Source organism: Mandrillus leucophaeus, unplaced genomic scaffold, assembly GCF_000951045.1.
Source record: "Mandrillus leucophaeus isolate KB7577 unplaced genomic scaffold, Mleu.le_1.0 Scaffold714, whole genome shotgun sequence".
Classification (NCBI taxonomy): Eukaryota; Metazoa; Chordata; class Mammalia; order Primates; family Cercopithecidae; genus Mandrillus; species Mandrillus leucophaeus.
The window spans coordinates 21,067-32,680 of record NW_012107742.1 but is presented as its reverse complement, the minus strand read 5'-3'; the positions used below and the strand labels follow the sequence as shown (position 1 = coordinate 32,680).

At 41.2% G+C, this 11,614-nt stretch overlaps 1 protein-coding gene across 3 annotated transcripts in view; it reads left to right on the top strand.

Moving 5' to 3' along the window:
* PFDN1 (prefoldin subunit 1) overlaps positions 1 to 11,614 on the top strand; it is a 58,995-nt gene that overhangs the window by 35,848 nt on the left and 11,533 nt on the right. The window contains exon 4 of one of the 3 annotated variants that reach the window (XM_011965043.1): positions 6,228 to 6,230. The exons of the other annotated variants lie outside the window; for them this stretch is intronic. Within the exon in view, the coding sequence (XP_011820433.1) occupies positions 6,228 to 6,230 (3 nt within the window). The remainder of the gene's footprint in view (positions 1 to 6,227; positions 6,231 to 11,614) is intronic. 3 annotated transcript variants of the gene reach the window in all.

Here is an 11,614-nt window from a genome sequence, read left to right as displayed (position 1 = left end):
AATATCTGGGCATGGTGGTGCATGCCTGTGGTCCCAGCTACTGCAGAGACTAAGGTGGGAGGATTGCTTGAGCCCAGGTGATCAAGGCTGCAGTGAGCCTTGATAGCGCCACTGTACTCCAGCCTGGGTGACAGAGTGAGACCCCCATCTCAAAAAGTATATAAAAAATAAAAAGTTAATTGGAATCCTATTTTTGAAGCTAAAATGAAACTAGTTGTCTACCTGTATCTAAAATGTAATTCAAGGTGATGGTATCTCTTTTGATATCTTTACAGTCATTTAAATTACAGAGATATCCATGTAATGGCTTAAAGGTAAACTACATTAGGCATCACCTTGTTTTGGAAATATATTTTCAGATAGAGCTGAATAGCTTAACTCCACATACGTAATAGACGTGCCCAGGAAGACATCATTTTATTCATTTATAGTGCTTTAATCCTGTCTTATAAAATATATGATACTTAGAATAGTAGCATACATGTTCCTGTGTTTAGATTCCTTGAGTGTTTATGAACTTTTTTTGTTTTTGTTGTTGTTGAGATGGAGTCTTACTCTGTCACCCAGGCTGGAGTGCAGTGGCGCAATCTTGGCTTACTGCAGCCTCTGTCCCCCAGATTCAAAGGATTCTCCTGCCTCAGCCTCGTGAGTAGCTGGGATTATAGGGTGCGCCACCATAACTACCTAATTTCTATATTTTGATAGAGATGGGGTTTCACCACCTTGGCCAGGCTGGTCTTGAACTCCTGGCCTCAAGCGGTCTGTCCACCTTGGCCTCCCAAAGTGCTGGGATTATAGGTGTGAGCCACTGTGCCCATCCTGTTCATGAACTTTTTAATGAATTGTATCTTATTTATTTTTATAACATTTTTTGTGAATTTTAGTTTATCTGCTGATGCAAACAGTTACACCATTTTCATAGAGCTTTTACCTTTTTATCTTACCATTTTATTCATTTTTCAAATGATTTTTGCTATATTATTTCATTTATAAATAGAATGACTAGGGACGATGCTATGTTGCTAATTATGACTAATTTGAAGTTTGTCCCAGCTCACTTTCTTTTGCTTCCAGTCTCTTACCTGCTGCCAGCATAATCGAAATATTTGAATTCCATCACTATTCACAAAGCTATTCTTTTGGTTACATAGTCTTCTTGTGAGGAAGTTTTTCCAGAATGGACACAGATGCATTGTACTCCTAACCTTTGTGTAAAACAATTTAGTTCGTTTGATTCTGCTTTTGTTTTTAAGAAAACCCATGTGGGCGTGGAACAATACTTCCAGGTCAGGAAACATTATCGGTTTCCACTGATGTTTCATACGTAGTCTGTTTTTATATGAAACTCTAAAGGCTCAAACTCTGTGATGCTATAAAGACATGGAAAATGATGCTTTCTTAGGGTTGGAGGAAGTGATGACTAGTGTTTTTTTTGCTGGTAGTATCTGATAATCCCCCCTCCCTTTAGCTATTCTAGGCCTGTTTAGTTCGGGCGTTGTCGGACTGAATTGCTAAAAATAACAAATAAGGGGGAGGTGGTTCTAAGGCCAGCCCTGGCTACTGTCTGTAATCTGTTTAATTTAGTTCCTGGGGAGAAAGGGCAAAAAGAACATGGTGCCATTCTCGTTGAATGGATTTTTTGTTTAAAGTGCTCATGAGAACATTGTTTGAGCTCTCCCTTTTCTCAAACCCCACAGGGCTCATGCACCCACATTCACTTAGTGTGGAGCCAGAGCCTGGGGGCTCAAAGAGCATGCTGGGATTCAGCGGTTGTGCTAGAGATTAACCAGACAATTGTGGTCTTCTGCTGATCTTTTAATGTGGCTTTTGACAATGGAAATGTGCATTTAGCTTGTAAGAGAGTGAGAGTGAGTGTGGTGGTTAGAAAGGGGGGAGTTAGTGTATGAATAAGAATATTTCTATTTACTACTCTTCCCTAACTCAGTGTTCAGAGAGTCAGGTGGTTTGATAAAATAACTGCATGTGTGACTCCAGTACACCTGCATTTAACTTTAACCCACACCGCCAGCATAAAGCTCTGCTTTGATTTGACTCTTGACCTCTCTGTGCCTTAACTTCTTCATAATAATAGAAACAGCTCTCTATAGAGACAGCAGTTTAGTACTTGCTTGTAAAGCTGTTGATGATCACTGAAGGAATGATTTAAATGCCTTTCCTATCCCCTGCTGTGTACAATTTTCTAGTGGTGGAATGTGTGAAAACTAGGAGCAAATTTTTAGGGGTGTGTGTGGGTGTGTGTGTGTGTGCGCGCGTGCGTGCGCGCTCCACATTCTATGTTGACTCACCTGAGGGCTTATTGATTTTTGTATTCTGAAGTTTATTGATTTTCGTATTCTGAAATCTCATCCAAAACCCTTTCCTTTGCAGTTCTTATTTTGGGGAAGGAGGGGTGTCTAAACCTGATTACTTTAACACCAAAGGTATAAAAGGATTGTTTTTATTAGAGATCCTGGGGGTTTGTTGGGGTGAGATGCCATGCAAATGTCTTGGGAAAGCATATATCAGTGAAGATCGAGGTATTTACCCATAGCTTTGGGATCTGAGCAGTTAGACATTGCAGACTTTGAAATGCCTGCTTTTAGATATTTCTCAAGTCACAAACCTGTGTTACTCCCTAGTTTAATGATAGGCTGCTGCATTATCCAGGTGAGAGATGATGGTGGGTTGGACCAGGATGGTGACAGTGGAGGTGATCAGACTCTGGATGTATTTTAAGGTAGAACCAAGGTGACTGGGTGTAGGAGTAAAAGAAGAGAGTTGAAAAAACTGAAGTTCTGGGCCTGTGATTAAGGCCCAAATGCTCCCCCTCTTCTTCCTCTTCCTTCCCCATATGTCACTCATTCTCCACGAGAGATCTGGAATGGGTTCATGGGAGAGCGGGCATTTCACCTGGGCTTTGAAGGTCAGCTATAAGTTTGCTAGGTGGGGCTAGAGCAGAGGGGAGGGCATTTCAAATCAAGGAATAGTGTGGACAAAAGTCTGGAAGTGGAGTGGTGGTTGCAGTGGAGTAACCGTCCATGGGGAAATGAGCGAGTGGGAAGTGAGGCTGGAAAGAGCTAAGGGAAAGGAATTAAAGTGAATGAAATTAGCATTGCTTCTACTCACTTTTTCTAAGTACTGCTTGTTCTATGCAAGTAGCTGTTCTAAGTCCCAATGCTATTTATTCAGTGTGGTTTCCACTCAGCATTCCATGTGTCCTGGGCTCCACAGAGGGAACGTCCTGCTGCAGACATTCCCCAGGTTTATAGGAACAAATGTGCTACTGCTCATTCATAGATCAATGTTTCCTAGTCAGTTTTCAAGTTTTGAAACTAAAATTTTTTTTTTCCCGAAACTAATTTTTAAAGCAAGCTGAAAGTTTGGTTTGGGCCTTTACCTTTGAGATTACTGTTAGACACCCAAGTAAAGATATGGAATAGACAGTTGGATGTATGAATCTGGAACTCTGGACTAGCGAAATAAAAGAGAATTGTCTACAAATTACCAGTTTATAGATGGCATTTCAAGTCATAGAACTAGCTTGGGTCAACTAAGGGAAAAATATAGCTGGAGAAGGGACAGGGTTTGTGGACTGAGCCCTGGGTCACTGCAGCAGGACCACAGAGGTGTGGACAGCATCCATTTTGAGTCCAAATAACCGAGTGAATACCCACATGGGCAACCCTCTGCTGATACGGGGCCAGGCTGAAGGGTTGCTGTCAACTCCCTTGGTGGTAAGGGGACTGCTTTTTCATGGGCTGTCCAAGCAGAGGCTGGCAGCAGAAGTGGTCAGTTCTGTTAGACCTGAGTTGCAAGTGCTTTGTGGTCTTCCTTACTAGCACTCCCCCTGGAGTTAGGCCTGACTGGCTGAGGGAAGCTGGTTTGTTTTCCCTGGGAGGGACTGCAGGAGGTAGAGACTGAGATCAAGTTAGGCTCAGAGCTGAGTGCTTTGCATATGGACAACACTGCAGGGAGGGAGTGCCTGAACATAGTCCTTTTAAAGTATAGCAGATAAAAAGTCTGCCATGGATCTGTGGAATCTTGAGTAAAATTTGAGGAAGGTGGGTACTAAGATGGGCAGAAGCAAAGATGCCTACGAGTTTTGAACTAGTTTTGAAGGTTAAAAGATCCCTAAGAGGATTTTATGTTAATACCTTTACTGTTCCCTATATATACTCAACATAGTGTGTACACACACATTGCTACCCTCTATAAAATGAATTTTAAATTTTATTTTATTTTTTTGGAGATGAGGTTTTGCTTTGTCATCCGGGCTGGAGTGCAGTGGCGTGGCGTGATCATAGCTTAGTGCAGCCTGGAACTCCTGGGCTCAGGTGTTCCTCCTACTTCAGTCTCCTCAGTAGCTGAGACTATAGGCGCAGGCTACCATGCTCAGATAATTAATTTTTTTTCTTTTTTTTGTAAAGACAGAGTCTCCCTATGTTGCCCAGGCTGGTCGCGAACTTGGCCTTGAGCAGTCCTCCCACTTCAGCCTCCGAAAGTGTTGGGATTACAGGCATGACCCACCACGCCTAGTCCCCTCTGTGAGATCCAAATATGTACTAAGAAAAGCTTCAACCTTTAGAATATTTTTTAAGTTCATCTTTAAGGTTCTTAGCAAGTAAAAGATACAGCTTGTCTTTGCTCTGATATGCACAGCATAGTGCCTTGGCATAGTAATTAAGAATATGAACTCTGGAATTAGATGAGTATGAATTTGAACCCTGACTGCTACTTAATATCATCTTGGATAAATGACATACTTAGTGTTTGGTATGGTTTGGATGTTTGTCTCCTCCAAATCTCATGTTGAAATGTGATCCCCAGTGTTGGAGGTGGGGCCTGGTGGGAGGTGATTGGATCATGAGGGCAGATCCCTCATGAATGACATAGCACAATCCCCTTGGTGATGAGTGAGTTCTCAGTTCACTCAAAATCTGGTTGTTTAAATATCTAGGACCTCGCACTCCCTCTCTTTTGCCTCACTTTCACCATGTGACGTACTGGCTTGCCATCACCTTCTACCATGATTGTAAGCCTCCTGAGGCCCTCACCAGACACTGAGCAGATGTTGGTGCCATACCTGTACAGTCTGTGGAACCATGAGCCAATTAAACTTCTTTTCTTTATAAATTACCCAGTGTCAGGTATTCCTTTACAGTAATGCAAAAATGGACTGATACAGTGTTTTTAAGCCTAAATACACTCGTCTGTAAAATGGCAAAAGCAAGTGTTAGGATGGAGGGAGACAATAAGTAACTTTTATTTCCTGCCCAAGAGTGGAACCAATTGAAAGACAGATGGATATAAAAATTCCATCTTTTTATATATTTTACCTTTACTATTAATAAAGATTAGGTTGAAGAATGTGGCTTAGGTATGCAGCAGTCATGAGTTTTTAATATTGATCCAGATTTAGGCATACTAGATGAACTTACCCTACAAATCTCTGTAAGTGTAGGACAACCACAGGTATTTCTCTGCAGAGGCAGGCAGAGCCTGTCTGTGAAACTTACAAGAGGCTTCTGCAAACAAGCAGCTTCTGGCAGAGCAGAAGGGGCCGAGCCCCTTTGTTTCTTCTTCCAAACAAGCCAGTCAGAAAAGCCACCAGTCTTCCCTGGACTAGATGGAGGAGGCTAGGACTAGAACTAATGAAAGCTGGAGGTGAGGATAAACACTTATCCCTTATGAAAGGTACCTGCCTTGTAACATAATACAGATCACTTAGTACTGTGCCTGACACAGTAAATACTTAATGCAGGATTTTATTATTTGCATCTGGTGGATGCTCAGCAGCTGTTTACTGATTGAGCATATTGCCACCAAGTGCTTATAAGATAAAAGGTGTTTTTTTCTTTTAATTTGGAAAATAATGTATGAAAGCGAATTTAATAAACACCTGTGCATTTATCATTTAGCATTAACAAATGGTAGCATTTTGTAATATTTACCTTTTTAGCTTTTTTTTTAACACAAATAATGCTAATGAAATTGAGGTCGTCTGTGTTCCCTCCCATACCGTCCCCAGTCTCATTACCACTCACCAGAAGCAACAGCTATCAAGAATTTGGTCTGTATCTTTTCATTCCATGTTTGATATGCATCCTGTATTCAATAAGTAACACCGTGTTGTTTATATCTTTCAGCAACTTGCTTTTTTCATTCCATATGAAGCACAAACATTGCCATTGGTAGGGCTGGTCGGTGGACTCACTGTCGAGTGCCAGCAGGTCAGTTCGATCTGCTGCTCTTATTTTCTAATAGCCATGGTTTCTGTGTGAAGCCATCTCATGAACTTTGTGGCCTCTGCCCGTGATTTAGAAATGGAGATCACATGTTCTTCATGGAGCCAGAACCAGAATCAGTCAGGGAAAGAGAGGGACATCAGAGTGGTAACCTGGGATTCCAGGTTCTAGACTCCAAACCCTCTAACATTCACTTTTACTCTGAAAGAAATGGGGATTCCTTATGCCATAGTTGGATACTCTGAGTAGCTAGGCATTCCAAAATTTGTGGTCCTTTTCTTATAAAATGATAACCCCCTGAATACCAGCTCTGAGTGAAGAGATAAGTGGCTTCTAAGTGGCCTGGCATCTGGAAATTGAAGAAAGGGCAAAAGGAAAACCACCCTTTGAGTCATGTTTGCAAAGAGAAGTATGCCAAGGGCTCTTTTATTACTCCAGTGTCATTAAAAGTGTAATTGGTGTTATGTCAGCTATTAGATCAGAGCTATTAGCATATTAAATTCTCTCTGTTTACCCCAGTTCTATGGTAACTTAGTGGGTGTGGAGTTGGGGACAAGTGGCAGCTGGGCGCCTGTGACGTTTGGTCTGTAGAGTGATTTCATCATGATCTGAGCCCTGTATCACCCTGGATGGAGAAGTGTCACTGAGTGATGTGGACCTGACCTCTCAATACCCCTCAGAACACCCAGAGCTATGAGCAAAGATCCTGGGTTGCTTGTCTTACCTAGAAGTTTAACTTTGAAGGACAGCATTTTCTTGGGTGATATTGACAGGTGTAACTGTGAATTTCCTTTTCTCTTTCTTAGTGAAAAGACAGCAGAGGGTTTTGGAAAGCTTTACAAGTAGTCCTTTGATATTGGAGCATATTTGTAGTTCTCCAATTCTGCCCTCTGCTGACCCAGACAGATCAGCCGAGGAGGTGCCTATGAGTCATGCAGCTGTGCTTGCCGTGGCTTTGAGCTCTTGCTTGTTTTCACTGTCTCCAGGTCCTTTTATGGGTTTCCGGTTGCCATATCTCTATTTTTTTAGTTGTATAAATATGTTACTCGATTGGAAAGTAGTGATGTGATCACATAAAAGTTTACTCTTGTTTATCTATTGGCTCTACCACAGTACCTTATTAACTCATTAAATGCTTAGTGCTTTTGCTTACAGCATTAAAGTTAATTTTTAACAATTATTATGGCAGTTTATTTTACCCCAACCAATTTGTGTGTGTAAATTTTTGGTGGAATACAGACTGATTTGCTGGTAAAAGCCATTACTTGCCATGCCTATTTTCAGACACAGAGATTTAATGTCCTGTCTTTTCTTTTTTTTAATGTCCTTTCTTTCTTTCTTTTTTTTTTTTTTTGAGATTCAGTCTTACTCTGTCATCCAGACTGGAGTGCAGTGGTGTGATCTCGGCTCATTGCAACCTCCGCCTCCTGGGTTCAAGCGATTCACCTGCCTTAGCCTCCTGAGTAGCTGGGATTACAGTCGTGCACCACCAGGCCCAGCTAATTTTTGTATTTTTAGTGGAGGTGGGATTTCACCATGTTGGCCAGGCTGGTCTCCAACTCCTGACCTCAAGTGATCTGCCTGCCTCGGCCTCCCAAAGTGCTGGAATTATAGGCATGAGCCACTGTTCCCGGCCAGTGTCCTGTCTTTTCCCCTTGTGGTGCAGCATTTTGAGAAGAAAAGGAGATATATATATATATATAGATATATAGATATATAGAGATAGATATATAGATATATAGATATATAGATATATATATATATATGAGGTAAAATTCACATAACATAAAATTCACAATGTTGTATAATCATCACCACTGTCTAACTCTAGAACATTTTTATTGCCCCCAAAAGAAACTTACCTAATTAAGCAGTGAGACTGCCCATTCCCTCAGTACCTGGCAACCATGAATCTGTTTTCTATCTGTCTCTGCAGATTTGCCTGTTTTGGATGTTTATAAATGGATCATCTAGTGTGTGGCTTTCTGTGTCTGGCTTCTTTCACCCTTAGCTTAATGTCTCAAGGTTCATTCATGTTATAGCATGTATCAGTAGTTCTCTCGTTTTTATGTCTGAATACTATTCCATTATATGGATATACCACATTTTGTTTATCCATTTATCAGTTGATGGACATTTAGGTTGTTTCCACTTTTTGGCTGTTGTAAATAATGCTGCTATGAACATTTACAAGTTTTTGTTTGTATGTCAGAGTGGATTAGCTGGCTCATATGGTAATTTTATGTTTTAACTGAAGTAACTGCCAAGCTTTTCTGTAGCAGCTGCCCCATTTTACACCACCAGCAATATATGAGGGTTCTAGTTTCTCCACATCTTTGCCAACACTTGTTGTTTTCTCTCTTTTTTTTAATTTTATTTTTTGTTTTTACATTTTTAGTAGAGACGTAGGTCTCGCTGTGCTGCCCAGGCTGGTTTCAAACTCCTGAGCTCAAGTGATCCTCCCATGTTGGCCTTCCAAAGTGCTGGGATTACAGGTGTGCAACACTGCATCTGGCTGGTTTTTTTATTATAGCCATCCTAGGTGGTATAGTCTATCATTGTGATTTTTAAAATTTGCATTTTTGTAATGATAATAATGTTGAACAGCTTTTCATGTGCTTTTTGGCCAATGATATGTCTTCTTTGAGGAAATATCTGCACAAATCCTTTGCTCATTTTAAAATTGGGTTGTCTTTGTTGTTGAGTTGAAAGAAAATGGGAATTCTGGAGTTGAAAGAAAATAGGAATTGCTTGGAGCAGAGAGCAGGATCAGGATTGACTTTAGGCTCTAGCCACACATACCTGCATGTTAATCTTAACGTCAATTACAACTCCACTTCCAAGAATGCAAGGTGTCACCCTTACTTCCTCTCTTAGCAGGCACACCCTTATTCACCTACTCCTTTACCATGCCTACAGCCCAAACTCTACTGTAAACACTGATGATTTGATCCTCTTGCTCCTGTAAGACTGGGACAAACTAAAGACAAACTGAAATATTGGGACTTACCATTTTTTGTTGTTGTTTTTGCTCATTTGGAAGACTTGTAGAATTTTAACAGTTCCTCTAGTCCGTCTTATTGAAGAGCACTTGACTTTTTGATGTTGGTAAAACAGAAGAAAAGTAATGTATATTGGGAAACTGTAATCGTTTCCTTGGGCATAATTATATTGATGCTTCTACAACCCTTCTGTTGGACCAACACAAAACCCAATGTCTCATTGAAGATAGGAGTTAATATTTGTCCTGACACCGCATTACATGTTCTTGAGGCTCACCTGTAACAGTTAAAATGTCTACTAGTTTTCCTTCATGGAGTTAGGGTCAGGTCTCAACTTTTTAAAGTTTCAAGATATCCTACAGGCCACTTGATGTAGCGCTCCCCTTTCTAGCCCCCAACCATTTCTGACGTGTTGTCACTCTTCCTGTTTGAACATATCCAACGATTTTTAGTGACCTCATTCTTTTTCCTGAACTACTCTCCTTTTGGTTTCTATGATACACATTTCCCTCCTTTTTAGTATTATTTACTGGTTCCTCCTCTTTGTTCCAGTCTTAAAATGTTGAATTTCTTCAAGGCTGAGTCCTCTTATTGTTTGTTCTTTACCTAGGAATTTCATCCGTTCTCACGACTTCAAGTACCACCTCTATGCAAAATTATATCCCTAACCTAGATTTCTTCCATGAACTCCAGAGCCAATCTAGTTTTTCACATCTCATTTGGATGTCTCACAGTTTTTCACATCTCATTTGGATGTCTCACAGGTACCTTAAACCCACTATGTCCAAAACAAAGCTCAGAATCTTCCTTTCCAAACCAGGTCCTCCTCCTGAATTTCTTCTCTCAGTAAAAGGCAGCACCCTTGAGCCAGTGTGCAAGCCCCAACTGGGTATCCTGGGAGTCATTCCTGACATCCTTCTCCCCAGCTTCTGACGTCTAATGAAGGTTATGATGAAGGGCATGGTGGAGTCCTCTTGTTGATTTTCCTCCTGAATATTTCAAAAATCTACTGCTCTTCATCTCCATTGTCACCACTAAGATACTGTCATCTCTCTCCAAGACGATTGCAGTGGCCTCCTAACAGGTTTCCAACATTCGCATGTGTATTCTCTAATCCAGTGCCTCCCAGGCTTTTTTTTTACAGTACAGCTCTCAGAAAATTGTATTTGCACAATTCACTGGGGTAACCGGACAAAGGTGCTCAAAGCTGGAGGCAACTGCCCCAAAGGGGGTTTTGGCTGCCCTGGACGCACCCAGCCACTCCAGGGACTGAGGGATCACTATCTTGGGCACATCTGTTACCCATTCATGACTCATAGGACATTTTGTGGGAAGCTCTGTTCTCATTCATTCTCTATGCTTCAGCTGAGATTGTTTTCAATAGAAATTTGACTTTTGCTAACCCAGTGGTGTTCCATTGCCTTCAAGATAAATTCTGAAACTTGAATATGATTTAAGACCCCACATGATCCGACTCAGCCTCACCAGCCTCATCTCTGTATTCTCATCCTTTCTCTCTCTGTGCTTCAGTCTCCGTGGTTGACATTCAATTCTCCCAACTTGCCATGCTCCATTTATCTGGAATTATTCTCTCCCCACTCTCACCTCTCCTCTTGTTAATTCTTGCTCATCCTTCAGAGCTGAGTTCTCGAGTCCCTTTGTGAGTTCCTTGATTCCGTCAGATGTTTCCTCCATCGAAGACTGTGCTTTCCCTCAGATCCCTTGTTACAGTGGTAGCTCAATGTCTGTGTGGCCTGCAACAGTATAATCTCCAGGGATCAGTGTGTACTTTGTTCGCTGCTCTACTGTTGGTGCTCTTTGGAGTGCTGAGTGCCCAATACGTGTTGGTTAGATGAATTATGTGTCAGTTCTTGGTGCTAGGGTTATAGCATTTATCAAATCAGACATGATGCCTACTCTGGAGCTTATGGTGAGATACAGACAATAAAGAAATAAACAAGAAACCATCATGTAGTAAGGGTGATGTTTTAGAGAGTTACTGGAGACCTCCTTTAGTGAATAATTGGGGAAGGGCTTTCTGAAAAAGTGAAATTTCAGCTAAGATGTGAATGAAAAGAAGCAGACAGCCACATAAAAGTACCTCAAGGAAAAACATTCCAGTTGGAGGTCACAGAGAAATATTACATAGAGAGATATTCCTGTCTTAAGACAGAAATAAGTCTGCTAGAGCTGTTTAAGCAAGTGAAAGGGGGACAGAGTAGTAATGAAGTGGAGGGGTTGGCAAGAGGGATGCCATGTGGAGCCTGATTGCCTCAGTTAAAGAGTCTGGCTTGTTTTCTAAGTGTGAGGTGAAACCATTAGAGGCTTTGTTTTTTCTTTTTTTGCTGCTTTTTTTTTTTTTTTTTT